The sequence below is a fragment of the Dipodomys spectabilis genome, unplaced genomic scaffold (assembly GCF_019054845.1).
Source record: "Dipodomys spectabilis isolate Male_0828 unplaced genomic scaffold, ASM1905484v1 ptg000225l, whole genome shotgun sequence".
Lineage (NCBI taxonomy): Eukaryota > Metazoa > Chordata > Mammalia > Rodentia > Heteromyidae > Dipodomys > Dipodomys spectabilis.
Window position 1 is genome coordinate 1729782 of NW_024870902.1, and position 20053 is coordinate 1749834.

At 42.3% G+C, this 20053-nt stretch overlaps 1 protein-coding gene and 1 pseudogene across 1 annotated transcript in view; both read left to right on the forward strand.

The window, feature by feature from the left end:
• The first annotated feature begins 408 nt into the window (after positions 1–408).
• Prss12 (serine protease 12) overlaps positions 409–20053 on the forward strand; it is a 66009-nt gene continuing 46364 nt past the window's right edge. The window contains exon 1 of the mRNA XM_042697596.1: positions 409–829. Coding sequence (XP_042553530.1) covers positions 409–829 — 421 coding nt within the window. The remainder of the gene's footprint in view (positions 830–20053) is intronic.
• LOC122123177 lies at positions 11166–14798 on the forward strand (annotated as a pseudogene).

Here is a 20053-nt window from a genome sequence, read left to right on the forward strand (position 1 = left end):
GGCACGCTCCGGCTCCGGCTCGGGCGCCGCACCCCAGCTGGTGCGGGGGATCGAGGCAGCTGGGCCTCGATCGGAGGTCGGGATGGCGGTGACACCGCGCCCCGTGCGCGAGCTGGAGCCTCTGCCCGCCACCTGCACCCCAAGCCCGGCCACTCGCGGCCGCCCCGCCGCCCTCTCCTCGCGGGTCCTCCCCGCAGCGGGTCTCGGAGCGCTCGGGATCGCGTGGCCCCCCGGTGGGTGGGAGGGGGCTGGGGTCCGCGGGGACCGGGGAGGGGGCGGGGAGGGGGCGGGGAAGGGCGGGGAGGGGGGGGTCCCCGGGACGCCGCGGCCGCGCCCCGCCCCCTTCTCCTCCCCTTCGGAATCCGAGGCGCCCGGCGAGCATGGACCAAACCCCGGCGCGCCGGCAGCATGACGCCCGCCCGCCTGGTGCTGGCGCTGGTGCTCGGGGTGCTCCCCGAAGTGGTGGGCGCTGACCCGGCGCCCGCTTCTCCCCGCCAGCACCGCCCGCGCCGCCCGCCCTCTCCCTCCGCGGCCGCCCCGCCGCGCGCCCCGCGCCCCCCGCGCGCCATCCCCGCCGCCCGCGGCGCCCCGCGGTCCGGCCGCTGCCCCCCGGCCGACCCGAGGCTCAACGCCACCGACCGGGGCGCCCCGTGCCTGCGCTGGGCCGACGTGCCGCCTCTCCTGCTGCGGGCGCCCCCCGCCGGCTGGCATCGGCTGCGGGCGCGGCGCCACAACCGGTGCCGGAGCCCCGACGGCGCGGGCAGAGCCTGGTGCTTCCACCGCAACGCGCGCGGCCAGGTGGACTGGGGCTACTGCGACTGCGGACGCGGTGAGAGCGCGCCCGCGGGGGCCGGGGCGGGCCCGGGCCGCAGGGAGGGCAGGGCAGGGCAGGGCAGGGCAAGTGGAGGCCAAGAAGAAAGGAGGGGAGGACAGGGGAGTGGGGAGGGGAGGGAAGGGGAGAGGAGAGGGGAGAGGAGAAGAGAAGGGACGGGAGGGAAAGTGGAAGCCAAGGAGAACAGGAGGGGAAGACAAGGGAGTGGGGTGGGGAGGGGAGGGGAGAGGAGAAGGGAAGGGAGGGGAGGGAAAGTGGAGGCCGAGAAGAAAGGAGGGGAGGACAGGGGAGTGTGGAGGGGAAGGGAGAGGAGGGGAGAGGGGAGGGGACGAGAGGGAAAGTAGAGGCCAAGGAGAAAGGAGGGGAGGACTGAGGAGTGTGGAGGGGAGAGGAGGGGAGGACAGGGGAGTGGGGTAGGGAGGGAAGGGAAGGGGGAAGGAGAAGGAAGAGGAGAGCAGAGGAGTAGGGAGGGGAGGGGAGAGGGTGAGGGGAGAGGGGGAGGAGAGAGGGCAGGGAAGGAGAAGGGAGGTGAAGGGAAGGCTCAGGAGAGGGGAAGGGAGAGGAAGGAGGGGGAGGAGAGCAAAGAGGGGAGTTTCTGGAGGACAGGGAGCAGGGATTTGGGTGATGGCTTGGCATTGCCAGGTGTGATGGTTGGCTGTAGCAAGGTGTGCTCTGTGCGTGTGTGTGTGTGTGTGTGTGTGTGTGTGTGTGTGTGTAGCTTTGGCTGGGTGTGTACCTGCTGAATGTCCTTACAAACGTACAGGACACAAAGGAAGAGGTTAAGTTTGTGTGTGTGTGTGTGTGTTCTGTGCTGGGCTTGAACTCAGGGCTCTGGAGCTCTCCCTTGGCTTTTTCATCCAGCCTGGTGCTGCATCACTTGAGCCCCAGCCCCAGCTCCTCGTTACTTATTTTGGAAAGGGAAATACTGAATATTACTTAACAAACCTTTCCTCCTTCCTGTGAATCGGGTTTAGCAAAATGGTGCTGATTTTTTTTTCTTTGCTCCCAATGTTGGCCTGTATATGAAAAAGATAAAAATACAGACTTCAAAATATGATCAGTTCTGAGGCACAATATGGTAAAAATAGCAACAACAACACCCCAAAACAATAAAACTGTCCAAAATCCAATAACAACAACAACAAAAATCAGGGAGTGAAAATAGAAAGAAAGGGACGAAAGAGGAATTTGTGTCTCAAGTGGTAGAACCAGCCTTGAGTGAAAAAGCGGAGTGAGGCTCAAAGTCCTGAGTTCAAGCCTCAGTATCAGCACACCTATTTTTTTCCAAACCTTTTTGTATGTTTAAGTATTATTTTGTTGGTTTGGGGGCTTGAACTCTGGGCCTGGGCGCTGTCCCTCAGCTCTTCAGCTCAAGGCAAATGCTCTGCTCTACCACCTGAGCCACAGCGCCACTTAGGTTTGTGCTAATAGAAGCATCCCAGCATCCCATTAATAAACAGTAAAATGAATAATCTGCCTCTAAGCAGAGCTTCATTTTGAATTGCTGGAGTTTTGTTTAATATTAGTTCTTTTTTCCTTTCTGTAACAACTAAGGTAGAAAATTCTTATGTCCTTCAAAGTTTGAGTTTCTCCTAAAACAACAACAATAACAAAATTAGCAGCTTTTCCCTGAGCTGTGAGGCAGGAGTTTGTGAACTGGGATCCTAAGACTTGCATTTTGTCCTTTTGAGAGGTAATTTGGAAGTGGCCTTTTACAATGTCATCTTTTTTTTTTTTCTACAGAAATTTTATTTATCAGTCCCTTCAATTTCATTAGTGCTCTGAGTTAAAGGAACATGATAGAAAGGTTAAGATCATTCTGCCTTCATCCCCGAGAATGAAGTCATCGCTATCCTCATGCTCCATGGTCAGAATGCCAATGTGACTATAAAAAAAAAAAAATAAATTGAGGTGATATCAAGCAAAAAGCCACATAGCATTACCTCATTGTTTACCATAAGAGATTATTTGAAGAGAGAGAATCTAATCATGGCTAGCAAACATGGGCAGTTTAAACGAAAAGTCTTCTAATTACTCTTATAAGTAGATAAAGATGAATTGTTAGAAAAAAGTAAATGCATAGGATGCAAGATACTGTTTCTCCTTAAATTATATAAAGACATACTTAAAAGGAATGCAAAATGGACACACATCTATTGCTTTGTTTCGGACACATAGTTTAATTTTCCTGACGAGGATAACTTTTCTTTGGTTTCCTATCACCTCTCCCCTCCCCCTCCCTTTAATTGGATAGAAATTTAAATTTTTCCAATGACTTTCAGTTCATGGCTAACTCTTACCAGACAAAACCCTTGAACATTGTGTAATCTTTGAGCATAAGGTAATTGAATACAAGTGAAACAAAAGAAACCACCCAAGAAGAGATAAATGCTATGTTGTTACTGAATTATTTTCACAGACTTCTCATTCTGTCATTTACAAGTCTGGTTAGATAAAACTCATCCCTTGGAAACAACTGGCCTCACAGCTTTTCTGTTATTTCAGTCATCTCAGTTAGGAATTCAAACAAAAAAATGGAGAGTTGAAAGAATATTAAATTTTGGTTTAGAAAACCTTGCTGCTTCAATATAGAGGAAGACAATCTTAACCCTGAGAGCTTTGGTTTTTCTCCACTGGAAGAAAGCAGCTTTTGAACAGGTTAATTCACAGGACTTCTCCAGCTCTGGCTATGTACACAAAATAACCCTGCTTAATAACAATGGGTAAGATCCATTGTGCATTCATTTTGTGCAGGATGCTGGACTAAGCATCTTATGTTTGTTTTCTCATTTAATTTTCACAATCTTATGAAAGAGTTCTAGTATTTTACTGTCAAAAATACCAAAGGTTTAAAAACACAAATGCAGGTGTAAATAGGGTCGGGTATATGCATTTTCACTTCAAAAGCCCTTTTTTTTTTCACTTATAGATCATGTAGAAATATCTATTCTGTGTAGTAGTACTCATTTGGTAGCTTATAGAGTGGCCTAAAAGGAAAAAAAGAGAGAAAGAAAAGAAAGAAGGAAAGAAAGAGAGAAATAGCTGGGCAGTGGTGGTTCATGCTTACTATCCTAGCTACTTAGGGGGGCTGAGATCTGAGTTCAAAGATCTGAGATACAGTGCAAAGCCATCCCAGGCAAGAAAGTACATGAGACTTTGAACTCCAATTAACCACTAGAAAACCGGAGGAGGAGTTGTGGCTCATAATGGTAGAGCACTAGTGGGCTCAGGGACAGCGCCCAGGTCCCTAGTTCAAGCCCCATGACTGGCAATAAATAAATAAATGAATGAATAAATAAATAAAGGGAAGAAAGAGAGGAAAGGGAGAGAGGGAGAAAGAAAGAAGGAAGGAAAGTTAAAAAAAGGAAGGAAGGAGGGAGGGAGGAGAGAAGAAAGGAAAGAAGAGAAGGAAAGTTAAGAGAGAGGAAGGAAGAAAGAAAGGAAGGAAATTATGTTAATAGGAAAGATGTTAATAGAAAGGACATTATTTCCAGTCTCCAGGCTTTCATTTTTGTTTCCTTTACAGAAAACCAGGACAAAAGAAAAGAACAATGTATGGTAAAGTGATCCTCAAAAAATAAACAGGTGTCTAGAGTCAGGGTTCTAGTTGCATCCAGAGAAGTAAGGAAGTTGGTTCCTCCGAGGTGGAGAGTTGGTTGAATCTAAGTTGAAGGGGCTGAGTAGGAACTCAGGTGAGCGGGGCAGGGTGTGGAATTCCAGTGGTTCAAATGTCAAAGAGCAAAACCAGTAAGGCCTAAACTCTGGCTTTATGAAACTTGCAAATTCGTAATCAGTTTCTCTCTGGAGATTGTAGTATCTTACCTCAGCTTAGGGATTTAGTTCTTGTGATAAGAATCACCTAAGGACTTGTTAAAATATAGCTTCCTGGATTCTAGCCTCTAGAGTCTTCAGTTATTCTCACAACTAGATCAAGAATGGAGTGTGCCTTTCTAAGGGGCATTCAAGTTGATTTGATCAGATAAAAAGACAGCTGTGGGAGAGCATCAATTCTCCTAGAATGTTGGAGTAGTGGGTAGAGTGATTGAGCTCACCATTCTTGTGCCTGATCTCAGCTAGCAGGAGCAGGCAGATGGAACACCAGTGGCTCACTCCCTATATATTTTTACAAAATGGCACCATTACTGTCCGTGTGACCATTCTACCATAATGGCAACCAAATTTGCTAGAATAGGATTATGAACTGAAGGCATGTCAAGTTGTGGTCACATTTCTACAGAAAGATATAACTGGAAACCAACTTATCTCCCACACAATCACTGTAATAAGTTATTGCGTCCTGTGGAGAAAAGCTAATCACCTCTCAAGTCTCGGAATGATGCTATGAATGGAACAACTTGCTTGGCACCGTCGTAGGAACTCCTCTTTTATACCAACAACCAATACATCTTAGGTGATTGATGATTGAGGAGTGACACAAATAGCATAAAAGGTATCACTCTAATAAGTGAGACTTTCACTATAAAAGAATCTATTAGCTACCCATTATGCCCAAAATCCCTGAGATAGTCAGCTTGAAAGGAGGAAAGATTGCTTGTAGCTCAGAGTTTTAGAAATGTTAGTCCATTCATGGGTCACCTGTCTCGGTTGTGTTGAGGTCTGGGATGAGGCATGTGGTGGAAGCTATGCTATCTCATGGTAGCCAGGAAGGAACAAGGAAGAGCAAAAGCCTGGGGTGGGTCCCAATATCCCCTTCAAGGTCATGACCCCAATGACACGATGTCCTCTCATTAGGCCGAGCATCCCTTGAGGATCCACCACCTCCTTAGTGGCTATGGCTGGCAGTCAAGCCTCCAACACATAGACTTTGGGGAAGAGTAGCAACCCAAACCTTAAAGAATGACACCCAGATCTGAACTCTGCCCCTTTTAAAAGTCATGTCATGTTAATCTGCTCACATGTTCCTGCCCACCTTTAGTCTCTTGATTCAACAGAGCAGATGGGCATGTGGGCAAAATATTGTTGGTTACAGTCTGTCTGCTTTGACGTCCATCTGCTGTTTGAAGTGAAGCTTTTTGCCAATGCTATATGTATATATTATTTTTAGACAATAACTCAATCATGGGTCGAACCTTCTTCCTTTGTATGACAGCATCTAATGTTTCAAACTAAGGAATAATTTATGAGATTTATAAATGTCTAACAAGAGCAATGTAAACGGATAGAATTGATTACAGAGAGGATGTTCTCTCATTTTGAAGTAGACCAATTCCGATTCTATTCTTGGCATTAAAGGTAGTTACATGAATAATAAATGAACAATTATTATGAATTATAGATGAGAACTAATGGATGAAAATATAGTTCAGTTGGATATTGGCCCAAGGAAAAGCCCAGTGTGTTGAGATGATTTGATTTCATTTTAACTTAGGGTAATATGAATAAAACCTACTATTTTACAGTGCCAAAATAGATTTAAATTATGGGTCAATGGTCAGCATAATTATAGCTAAGCCTGGTGCTACCAGATAGTCTGTAAAAAGAAGCGATAAAAATTTACCTTGCCTGGGAGTGAGGGAAGGGTGACATTATCCAAAAAGATATGTGCTCTACCTGACTTAGGTAACTGTAACCCCTCAGTATACCACTTTTATAATAACAATAAAAAAAAGTTTTAAGAAGAGCTAAAACAAATAATTTACCTAGCCCCTTCTACTGGATTTGAAACATTAACATGCAATGGCCCAATTCAGTTGTTTTCAGATATTGTGATTATTTTGGGGTATAATTCATGAAGACATAAAATCATAAAATGGCTATTTAGTACATTTTCCACTGTTGCATTTTGTATAAGACTTGGTAATATATTTAATCATCTAATGTCAAGTGCAAGTACCAAATTGCCTAACAAGTAATGGGTTTATGGATTTATTCATGTTTGTGTTGGTACTGGGCCTTGAACTCAGGGCCTCAGGGCTCTCACTAGGCGTTTTCACTCAAGGCTGTCACTCTACCACTTGAGCAATAGCTCCACTTCCATCTTTTTCCTGATTAATTGGAGATAAGAGTCTCAAGGACTTTTAAGCTTCAGCTGGCTTCAAACCATGAATAGCTAGGATTACAGGCGTGAGCCGCCAGCAGTAAAAAGTAAAGCCACTAGCTTTAATTTTTTTTCTGTAGTTCATAAATTGAAGATTTTGTTTATATAACTCACATTTTTGGTCAAGTATCTGAACAATGGCTTGCTAGTGCCAACTTGTATTATCTCCAAGAACAATAAGAATGAGGAAAGATTTTTCTGTGGTAGTAGATGATTTGAGGGTTTATTTTTGGCAGTACTAGGGTTTGAACTCAGGACTAGGCAAGTACTCTCTCAATTGAGCTACACCCTTAGCTCCTTTTGCATTAGCTATTTGTCTAATAGGACCTTGCCTCTATGCCCCAAATTGGCCTGGAATTTGATCCTCCTGTTTATGGCTCTTGTATTGCTGAGATGAGATGGGGTTATGTGAACTTTTTGTCCTGATTGGCCTGGAATTTTGATCTTCCTGATCTCTGCTAGGATTAAAGAAGCTAGGATTAAAGACATGAGTTCCTATGCTCAGCTGTAGCAAGATATATGTGTTTTTTCCCCCTCTTTACCACACTGTGATTCTAATATTTTTCAATATTTACTACTAATTCTTACCAGAAAACTACTTGGGTATGTCTCTCTCTTGGCTGGTTTGTTTCTTTTCAAATTAATTTATATTATAAGTGCATTGTAAGTAGTTAACTGCATGGCCTTATCATTCCTTTGCTTTGTTTCAGGAAGAGCTGACCTGTTTGGTTCCTTTTCTAGTATTTCTTTTGGGTCTGCTTTTTCTTCTTTGTGTAAGTATTGGGGCTTGAACTCAGGGCCTCAATCCTTAGCTCTTTTTGCTCAAGTCTACTGCTCTACCACTCTAACCACATCCAACTTTTGGCTTTTATTTCTGGTTCATTGGACATAAGAGTCTTATGGGCTTTTTGTCCTGGGCTGGTTTCTATGATCCTTAAATCTTAGCCTCTTAAGCCACGAGGGTTATAGTTGTGAGCCACTGGTGCTGGAGTGGGCCTCTTGACATATGAAATAGAAGAAGGGCATCTAAGATGTTCAAAGTAAGGGGAAAATGGTTCCATTCTTCCTCTAGGGTTGTTGTAAATACCACAATGTGGAATGGCTTAAAAAGCTCGCATCTGTCATCCTAGTTACTCAGGAAGCTGAGATCTGAGGATTGTGGTTTGAAGTCAGCCGGGTCAGGAAAGTCCATGAGACTCTCATCTCCAATAAACTACTCAGAGAAAACCAGAAGTAGCATTGTGGCTTAAGTAGTTGAGTGCTTGCCTTGAGCACAAAGAGGCTCAAAGACAGTGCCCAGAACCAGAGTTCAAGCTTGGGAATGGCAAAAAACAAACAAACAAACAAACAAAAAACCTACAACAGAAACTTCATTGTCACGGAATAGGCTAGAACATGCTCTCTTGGAAGGCCCCAGGGAGGCATCTGGCCCTGGTCTTTCTCATAGCTTCTGCTCGTTGCTTGGATTATGAGAATAAAGCTCCCACAGTCATTAAGGATTTAGGCTCATATGTTTTCCTCCTCGGATTTCTCCTTTGCAGAAGAAAAATGTCGTATAGGATTAGGGTTTACCCCAATGATCTCATCTTTTTTTTTTTTTGGGTCCAGTCGCGGGGCCTGAACTCTGGGCCTGGGCACTGTCCCTCAGCTCTTCAGCTCAAGGCTAGTGCTCTACCACTTGAGCCACAGAGCCACTTCTGGCTTTTTTTGCTTATGTGGTGCTGAGGAATCGAACCCAGGGCCTCATGCATGCAAGGCAAGCACTCTACCACTGAGCCACCTTCCCAGGCCCCAATGATCTCATCTTAACTTGATCATCTGCAAAGACCCTTTTGGCAAATCAGCTCACATTTCTAGGTACTGGGGATCAGCACTGCTGCATCTTGTAGACATGCACCATTGAGAGACAACAGCCTTCAAGATGGAAAACCTGGCCTGGTGCTAGTGGCTCTTGCCTGTAGTCCCAGCTACTCAGGAGACTGAGTTCTAAGGATTATAGTTCAAAGCCAGCTTGAGCAGGACAGTCCATGAATCTATTACCACCAATTATCACCAAAAAATGTCAGAAGTGGAGCTGTGGCTCAAATGGTAGACTGCTAGCTTTGAGCAAAACAAAGCTCAGAAACAGCATCCAGTTCCCTGAGCTCAAGCCCCAGGAATGGCATGTATATACACCTACACACAAAGAGATAAAAAACTTAGGAAATACAAAAGGAATTTCAAGGCCCTCAGCTGTTCTCTGGTTTGCCTTATATTGACTGAGGTGGATAAAATGGTTAACATGTCCCTCAGTCTTTGGAATTCTATTTTCTAGCAAAGTTGTCCATCAAGCAAATTTTTGTACCATGATCTATATTTACCTAGAAGTAAAGTATTAACGGAAATGACAGTAAATTAAACATTTTTGCCAAGGAATTAAGAAAGTAGAATTCTAAGCATTTTTACAAATTGTAACATTCTACCTTGAAAGTATCATAATACCAGGGATGTGTTGACTTGCTTATTTGTTTTAACAATTCCTTTCATGGACTCTTGACATGCCATCGTGCCGAAGTTCCAGTCTTCCTTTCATAACTAGTTTGGTCTATATATTTTATTTCATTTTATTTTAGTTTATTTATTTTTTACAGTCCTGGGGCTTGAACTGAGGGCCCTTGGGCCCTGTCCCTGAGCTTCTTTTGCTCAAAGCTAGCACTCTACCACTTGAGCCACAGCTCCACTTCTGGCCTATATATTTTAAACGACTACTATAATTGACCTAAAACTCTGAGATTGCAAATTTCTAATGACTATTATTGCTTTTTTTTTGGGGGGGGGCAGCTGATTACTGGGACTTGAACTCATAGCCTAGACTCTCATTTGGCTTTTATTGCTCTAAGCTGACATTTTACCACTTGAGCCACAACTCCATTTACAGCTTTTTGCTCATCAACTGGGGATACTAATCTCAGGGACTTTTCTGCTTCACTGGCTTTGACCTGCACTCCTCAGATTTCAGCCTCCTGAGTAGCAAGGATGCCTAGCATGATCCATCCTGCCTGGCCTAGTAGTGGTGTATTTAAACTTTATCCATGGACTGAGGATTGATTTGAGCAGTTTATGACTTGCCAGGCACTGTGCTCTGCCACCCAAGTCACACTTTGCCTCTGTGTTTGTGATTCTCTTCCCTGTGCCTTGTGAGTGCTGCAATTTCAGATGCACTACACACTTGTTTTGTGTTAGGACTTTTTATTGTTGTTCTTTAAGATGCTTCAATTAATCATTAGAAGAATGGAGAATTTAATAGAATTATATGCCCTTAAAAAATACTATGGCTGGGCATAGTGGTGGAACTCTGCAAACCCAACATTCTAGAAGCTGTCACACAGAGATTGAGTGTGAGGTCAGTCTGAGTTACATAGACAGACTGTCTGAAAGAGAGAGAGAAAAAAAAAGCCATGAATCCAAGGTGGTTGATTTTGTTGGAATACTTGAGTATTTTTATGGCCCCCAGGGAAGGGTTAAAAAAAAAACACCTTTGTAGAGGGGAATTGCTTAGAAGGTGTGTGTGTGTGTGTGTGTGTGTGTGTGTGTGTGTGTGTGTGTGTGTGTGTGTTAGGCTGGGTGTGCTGAGTGTAATCTGCCAGAGAATTCATTAGTCAGTGAGCTGTGAATTGCTTTTTCAGAACCCTAAGATATTTGTGGGCATTTGTGAAAAGGAATCTGGCTATGTGCATTGTATTTCTCACCATCATGCAGACACAGCTAAGCGAACTTTGGTTTTCACAGCATGTTTCAGACCTGACTGTCAGCTAATTTGGAAACCATCTCCAGTGAGCTCTTTATCATTGAGGGCAGTGGCCATCATTCTACATTTTATTTATTTATTTATTTATTTATTTTACTGCTAGGCCTGGGGCTTACACTCAGGGCCTGGGCACTATCTCTGAGTTTTTTTGCTCAAGGCTAGCACTTACCACTTTCAACTACAGCTCCATTTTGGCTTTTTGATGGTTAATTGGAGATAAGTCTCACAGCCTTTTCTGCCCAGGCTGGCTCTGAACTGAGATTGTCAGATCTCAGCCTCCTGAGCAGCTCGGATGACAGGTGTGAGCCACCGGTGCATCATCTTCATTCTACTTTACTCAGTCTACAAGTTCTTCAGTCATTTAGATGATGGGTGCACATCATTGCTGCTGGAGAGACTTTGGTATAACACTATAAACACTTGAGTTCCTTATTATGCATAAGAGGATTCTCAGTGTGTTTTGATTGCTAGAACTTTCTTCTAACCCTATGACGTAAGTTACTTGGTGGGGGGGGGGGGGGAATGAACAAGTAGGTTAAAATAGTAATAAAGAAAATCACAGCTGGGTGTCAGTGGCTCATGCCTGCAATGTTAACTACTCAGGAGGCTGAGATCTAAGAATGGCAGTTTCCAGCCAGCCCATGCAGAAAAGTCTGTGAGACTTTTACCTCCAGTTAACCAGCAAAAAGACAGAAGTGGTGCTTTGGCTCAAGTGGTAGAGCACCAGCCTTGAGAGAAAGAAGCTTGCTACACACAAACGACATTTTTAAAAATATATATAAAATTAAGAGGTTGGAAGTAGGGGCTGGGAAGGTGGCTCAGTGGTAGAGTGCTTGCCTCGCATGAGGACCAAGGTTCAATTCCTTAGCACCACATAAGCAGAAAAAGCCTTAAGTGGTGCTGTGGCTTAATCGTAGAGTGCTAGCCTTGAGCACTAACCTTGAGGAAAAGGAGCCCAGGGACAGCGCCCAGGCCCAGAGTCAAGCCCTAGGACTAGAAATAAAAAGCGGTTAAGTAATGAGATTGAGAGGATAATATAATCTTAAGTGAATTTTCAAATAATGCTGGAGGCAAAAAAATTGATTCTTTCATTGAAGTAAACCCTTGGATATGTAAAAAAGAAAGAAAGAAAGAAAAAGAAACTGCTGGTATTTGTGATATGCATAATATTATGTGGTTTTTGTGGTTTTAAAACAGCTATTAAAATGCATCTGAACTCTTCAGATGTGCTTCTTTAAAAATATTCTGCACTTACACTTCTCCCAACATCTTCTCTTGCTTGGTCTGGGTTACAAAGGTTTAGGTTTTGAGAGTGATTTAAGGTGACCTATCATATGAATCACCCATCTGAGGTTTTCTCCTGAATAATCAGAATTTGGCGATCAAATTCTTGTCCCATCCCTGCCTTTTATTTGAATGAAATTGGATTTTGGTTTTATCCCAAGAAATGTGATATGCTTTTCTTAAATTCTTCTGTATTTTAAAGATGATAATGGGCGTATTAATAGTGATGATCCACTAAGCCAGTACAGTACAATTATAATGCTTTTAGAAAATCTTCATAAAACTGTACATTGTAGCTGGAAATAGGCAAATCACCTCAGAATTTTTTGGTAAGACTTAGTTTTTCTCTTATTTCTTGAGTTCCTTACCTACAGAATAAAGGACATTGTAGGTATTTTGAGAAGAATTTTACAAAATGGTTATGTTTGCATTTATTATTATCATTACTGCTGTTATTATTATTATTTATTCCCATACTGGGGCTTGGACTCAAGTGTCTCAAGCTCTCATTTGGCATTTTTTTTTGCTCAAAGTTGCCATTCTACTTACTACTTAAGCAAAAGCTCCATTCTCAGCTTTTTGCTTTTTGCTGGTTAGTTGGAGATAGTCTCATGAAGATTTTTTTTCCTCCCAGCTTGGCTTCAAATCCTGATCCTCAGATCTCAGCCTCTGGAGTAGCTAGGATTACAGGTGTGAGCCACTGGTGCAGGCTAAGTTTGCATTTTATTTAATCTCTACCTAGTTTTTCCAGTTGCTGTTTCCCAATCATTTCTCTACAAGTTCTACTGGAAAGAGAAATGTAGAGCCACAATTCACCCTGAACTCTCCCAAACACTGATAAAAATGTCTCAAGACTGTAAACGATGGGACAGTTTAGTAGGAATAGTCAGTAAGAAGTGAATTTACCAGAGCATTCATTACTTTCCTAAGCCACATTTGCAAACTAACACCTTGACATTTGAGACATAATCTGTAGAATTTTCATGACTGTTGCTTGAGGCTCCTATTGGGCAAAGCACTTTATTTCTACTTTAGTGGTTGAACAAATCAAACAGAGGGAAGATATAACAAGACTAATTACAGCGGATGTATAAGGAAGAGACTTTAACTTTGTTTCTCGTGGGTGACCTCATGTGAAAATGGAATGATAAATCATTATGATGAAAACTTCCTGTGTGATGTAATCTCATATTTCAGATGCAAGATATTAGTCACACGCTTCTACTTTACTCCTCTACAAGTTGTAATTGGGCTCTGGTTGCTTCAGTCAGAAAGGGATAGTATAAAGAAAGACTGGGATGTAGAATGTTTGGCTAGAATTCTCAAGGTCGTAAGTTCAGTCCCAGCACTTTGATAAAGTAAAAAGAGAGACATGTGGAAAGAGAAAGTTTTATTTAGCACTGATATCAGGTTGTTAATTACCCTTCCTCCCCCAAAATAGATTGTGATAATTACTCATTAAAAAAAAAAAGCATGGAGACATGTGCCAATGGTTCTGTAATTCTAGCTACTTGGGAGGATAAGATCAGAGGATCCTGGTTTGAAGCCAGCCTGGGCAGAAAAAAAATCCAAAAGACTCATATCTCCAATTAACCAGCAAAAGGTGGAAAGTGGTTCTGTGGCTCAAGTGGCAGAGCCTAAAAAGCTTAGGGACAGCACCCAGGACCTAAAGTCAAGCCTTAGGGCAGGCACACATTCACAGAATAAAAAGATAATTATGATAAATAACTAAAACAAAACGGTCAGTGGTGACTGCTCCTAACATCTTTCTACTTTGTACTCTAGGATTTTGCCAAGGCTCAGTTTTAGAACAAAAGGTTTTCTTCTAGCTGTTCTAACGATTTTAGGTCTTACTTATGTTTCCTAACTGTATACGTTTCCATATGTTTTTCTTGGCATGGAACAGAAAGTATGGAAAATACCTTGGTGGGGAAAGGGGCTTTGTGCTTTATTAATATTTCATAGTCATCCTCAATGAATTGTGGCAGCTTGTGTGAACACACAAAGGAAGCGGTCTCATCCAAGATTCCTGTCCTCTCAGTGAGAAGATGGAGGATGCATATGTAGTAAAGACAAATCTTTTTTTTTTTGTACATTAAAAATAATGCTATACAGGGCTTTGCAGACGCCGCTGTCGCTTGTGGTTACCAGCTGGCAGCCCCAGTCAACCCCACCGTGTTCTTTGACTTTGCCACCGACTGCAAGGCCTGGGGCCGCGTCTGCTTTGAGCTGTTTGCAGACAAAGTTCCAAAGACGACAGAAAACTTTCATGCTCTGAGCACTGGAGAGAAAGGATTTGGTTATAAGGAGTCCTGCTTTCACAGGATTATCCCAGGATTCATGTGCCAGGGTGGTGACTTCACATGCCATAATGGCACTGGTGGCAAGGCCATCTATGGAGAGAAATTGGAGGATGAGAATGTCATCCTGAAGCAAAGAGGTCCTGGCATGTTGTCCATGGCAAATGCTGGACCAAACACACATGGTTCCCAGTTTTTCATCTGCACTGTCAAGGCTGATTGGTTGGATGGCAAGCATATGGTCTTTGGAAAGGTGAAAGAGGGCATGGAAGTGGTGGAAGCCATGCAGGGCTTTGGTCTGGGAATGGCAAGACCAGCAAGAAGGTCACCATTACCGACTGTGGACAACTCTAATACATTTGATTTGGTTTACCACAACCACCAGACCATTCCTTCTGCAGCTCAGGAGCACACCCTTCCACCCCATCTGCTTGCGATATCCTGTCATCTTTGTGCCCTCACTGCAGTTCTTTGGGTTCCATGTTTTTCTAGCTGGATTGCAGAGTTAAGTTTATGATTATGAATAAAAACTAAACAACAGTGAAAAAATACTGTACAGAGGGGTTACAGTTACATGAGCAAGGTAATGAGTACATTTCCTATTGAACATTGTTACTTCTTCCTTTGTTTTCAACATAGTGTTTTGTACATCTCATTGTTACAATGGGTCAACCTGTATCCTTATTTAAGGATTGTTTTTTCCCTTCCCCTCCCTGAATTAGAGAAGTGTATATACAAGTTGCCGGGCACCGACATTAATTACAGTGAAAATAGGGGTTATACTGTGGGGGAGGAACATACAAAGCAACAAAATAATCATATGGTACATTATAAATACGTTAGAAATGATAGCAAGAAAGAAAAAAGATATTTGTGTCCCTATCTTGAGGTTCATTTCACTTAACATCATCTTATATGGTCACATGTACATGGCTTTTGGCCTTTTCTGCTTGTCCTACACATGTACTAGTTATTGCAAATAAGGAAAACCATGGGATCTATGTTTTTTTGGGCCTGGCTTACTTCACTTAATATAATTTTTTTTTTTTTGGGTCCGGTCATGGGGCCTGAACTCTGGGCCTGGGCGCTGTCCCTCAGCTCTTCAGCTCAAGGCTAGCGCTCTACCACTTGAGCCACAGTGCCACTTCTGGCTTTTTTCTTTTTGCTTATGTGGTGCTGAGGAATCGAACCCAGGGCCTCATGCATGCAAAGCAAGCGCTCTACCACTGAGCCACCTTCCCAGCCCCCACTTAATATAATTTTTTCCAAGTCTTTCCATTTCCTAACAAATGAGGCAATGTCTTTCTTTCTGATGGAGGCATAGAATTCCATTTTGTGTGTGTGTGTGTGTGTGTGTGTGTGTGTGTGTGTGTATGTGTGTATACCACATTTTCTTGGTCCATTCATCTACTGAGGGGCATCTGGGTTGGTTCCATATCTTAGCTATGGTATATAATGCTGTGATAAACATAGTTGTGCTGGTAGCTTTAATATGGTCTTGTTTGTGATCATTTGGGTAAATGCCCAAAAGTGGGTTGTTGCTGGGTCATAGGGGAGCTCTATGTGGAGTCTTTTGAGGAACCTCCATACTGCTTTCCAAAGTGGTTGAACAAGTTTACACTCCCACCAACACTGCAGTAGGGTTCCCTTCTCAGCCTGAATTTTAGAATTGTAGCTTTCCCCTAAATTCTAGAATACATAAATGCCTGTTCACCTTTTCTTTCCTGCCTACCTCTCCCCTCTCCCTCCACTCTTTCACTTGGCACTCTACTTGAAAACATTGTTTTCCATGACAAACTTTTCTTGGAGCCAAAGAGAATTTAAGCACAATGTTTTCTATTTGGAACATCCAGAGAATTTCTTTACTAGCTCTACCACACTGCCTTGAATTTGACTAATGGAGTCTAGTCATTTGAAATGATAAATTTGGTATTTGGTAGGCATGATCTTAATATTTTTCTTAATATTGTAAACAAATGGCATCCAAATGCACTTCAGTTTTGTCATGAAATCATTTATTCAGTTGTACAGTTTCACTCAAAATGTTTTTTATGAGATATTCACAATTTAAGAATGTAAATAAAAATTAAAAAGGCCTAAAGTTTGTTCAGAGTTTTGGTGCTAATAGAGCCACAAAGAAGGTTAATATATTACATTAAAATGAATGATTTTTCCTTTAATGAGAGGCAAGGATAAATTGGTGGGAGAAGGAATTAAGTTCGGAATCTAAAAGCAACGTGCCTGGAGTTGCTTATTGCTATGTGTGCCGGTAGTGGGGCTTGAACTCAGACCCTCCCACTCTTTCTTGGCTTTTTGACTCAAGGCTGATGCTATCATCCAATGATTATGGACAATGTGAGCTACTTTGTCTGTGGAGAAACCCAGCCTTTATTTGTGCTTCACAAACAAGCAAACAAAAAGACTGGTGCTCAGTCACATGAACCATACTTCCACTTCCAGATTTTTGGTGTGGTTTATTAAAAATAACAATCTCCTGGACTTTCCTGAGTGGGCTGGCTTCAAATCTCCATCCTCACATCTTAGCCTCCTTAGTAGTGAGGATTACAGGCATTAGCCATCAGCATCTGTCTTTCATGGTTGATTTTTTTATTAATGAATATTGAATCCTTCACAAGATAGGATGTATTTTCCTGTGAGAGCCAGACAATGTAATGAATTCATTTCTTGGTATTGATGCCGTTTTTTGTGTGCATAAACAGAGATGCTTTTATTGCCCTTGAAAATCAGAAAAGAATAAAGTTTTTTATATGACATAATGAGAATAAGAACACTCAGTATAATTACAGTGTGTTTACCTGTCCTGTTGTGTGTGTGTGTGTGTGTGTGTGTGTGTGTGTGTGCATACACATGCCCTTAGAGTACTTGAACTTAGGGCTTCACACTTGATTTTTCTCAAAGGCCAACACTCTACCACTTGAGCCACAGCTCTACTTTTGGCTTTTTTGGTAGTTAGTAAGAGACGCAAGGACTTTTCTTTCTGCTCAGGCTGGCTATGAAGCAATCCTCAGCTCTCAGCCTTTTGAATAGCTAGGCTTACAGGTGTGAGTCACCAGCTCCTGGCTTTGCAGTCTTTTGATGGATGAAAGGATATAAACTATTATCCCTGCAAACATAAACTTTAGATAGACCAATATGGTTAGTAATAATATCTTTTAGTGACTTTCCTTTTTAACATACAAGAAATTGCACAATAGAAGTTGAACAACACAACTTTGTTGTCATGGGGATCCACTGATATTTTGGGTAGCTCCCAAGTACTTGCTATTTGTTTGAGGAAACTGTATCAAGGGGACAATTACAGAGATTACCATGTTAATCAGCTAAGTGTGGAGGCTTTTTAAAATTTAGTATCAGTTTGTGCACAACAGAGCTTATCTATAAAAATATGTGGATTAGATGAGCTGAAAGCAGATCCCATCTGCATGTTATTATTTTGTTTATTAATTTCATACTTGTTGGAACATATGGTTTTAAACATTGCAAATGATTTCTTCTCTCTCTATCATCATTGTTGGAAGTAAGACTCATCTGTTTGAAAGTGCTAGTCTACAGTATTGAGCTGGAATCTTGAAGCATGCAAATTTCTCTTCCTACATAATAGAAATCACAGAATTAGAGAGATTTATAGCTCAGAGTGATTTTAGTTAAGTTCAGAGTATAATCTAAGCCTTACGGGGCCTGTGGCATACTTCTTGTACATAGCTATTCGTATCTCCCTTCCCCCTTTCTGAGGAGATTGGGGATTGAATTTGGGCCGTGTGATTGCTAGACAGGTGCTTTACCACTTGAACCACCCTTCCAACTGCTTTTTTTCTTTTTGGTCGGTTGTGGGGCCTGAACTCTGGGCCTCGGTGCTGTCCCTCAGCTCGTTAGCTCAAGGCTAGTGCTCTACCACTTGAGCCACAGTGCCACATCCAGCTTTTTCTGTGGTGCTGAGGAATTGAACCCTGGGCCTCATGCATGCAAGGCAAGCACTCTACCACTGAGCCACCTTCCCAGCCCCCAATTGCTTTTTCTATTGATTGTTTTTGCAGTCTTATGTATGGGTGGGCCTGGATGGTTATCCTTCTTCTTATGCTTCTCAGAGTCCATTGGGATGACAGGGTTAGGACATTGGATTCAGCCATTTTGCTGGATCAGGAACATGATGCCATGCCCAGTAAAGGCTTGAAATGAAATCATGCACTTGTTTTTCCTTGGGCTGGCCTTAAATCACAATCCCCTAGTCTTGGACTCCCATGAAGTAAATTGTTCGTTGTAAAGGCATCATACAAAAACTCTTCAGGATTGATGACATTGCCAGGTAACCAATCTGAGTTCTAATCTGATGTTTTGATTCCCTGGAAATTTATATAGTCCAGTGTGTTTCATTTCCTTTCCTTCCACATCCATCTTTGTTGATTTCTTCCATCCTTGTAAGTCCAAGTGCTCCGATAAGAAATTTTTCTTCCATTTGATAAATCTTAAGATGGATCTCATATTTCCAGAGGTAAAAGAATACACAAAGCGAAGCCTGTTTTCTGGATTGGGTTGGATTCCCATGATTGAGCAGTATCTGTTGTCAAGGAGATGAAGAAAATATGCTGCTGGGTGAAGGAGACATCTGGAGGGCGGTGTGACCTTGGAGATGGCAGCTGCTGTCATGGGGAGCTTTTTCCATACTTACCATGAAATTCTCTAGTTTCAGTTACACAGTTTTTTTAAAAACGCTCTTGGGTTTAAATAAGAAATAAATGGAACTAATCATATTTGACAGTTAAATTATCTTTCAGACTAGGGGAATGGTTCAGTGGTGGAGCACTTGCTCATCATGTATAATGCCACCTTGTATCTAATCCCTAGTACCCAAATGAAAAAAACTTAAATTAAAAAAAAAAAAAAACAACTGGTACTGGTGGCATATATCTGTAATCCCTGGTGACTGAGATCTGAGGATCACAGTTCAAAGCCAGCCAAAGGAGAAAGTGTGTGAGACTCTTCATTTCTAATTAACCAGGAAAAAACTAGAATTGGAGGTGTGTCTCAAGCAGTAGAGCACAGCCTTGAGAGAAAAAGCTAAGAAAGAGTTTGAGGGCCTAAGTTCAATCCCTAGTATTGGCGTCCACCAACACATGAAAAAGAGAGAGAAAAGAAAGAAGAAAAGAATTCTCATTGCAAGTGCATCTGACTCTTTGAATTCCATTTGATTTTCAAATAGTGACTCATTTTAAAACATTTTAATATGGAAATATGCACTCAGTAATAAACACCTATTTTGGTAGGGGGAAAATCATGATGAAAGCTAAAAAGAGAGGCAAAATGCAACTTTGTATAATGAAATATAATTACATTCCCTGTCTTTGGATGGTAGGTAGCACATTTCCTAAAAATGAATCATTAGCTTGACATAGGAATTCTTTCAAGCTTCTTATTAACTGTGTGGTGATTAACAGTATGATTTAAGCATCCAGGTATTTATATGAATGTAAGTAGAGGAATGGATAGCTGTCTTTTAAGATAGATGCATGGATTGTCTGGGGAAATCACAGTATATTTTAAGATGTGACCACAATCTGAGGCTACCCCAACTTACAATATTGTTCTTTGCATTTTTTTTTGAAAAGAGCAACCTAGCCAGATGTTCTAGGATCTGAAATGCCAGCGCAGGACAATGGTTTCTGCTGGAATATAATTATCTAGAAGGCGGGCGTATATCACAAAGATTCTACCACAAGATAGAGACTTTGTTTAGAGGAATCCCCATTAATGGGCAGGAGAGGGAATGCATGTGA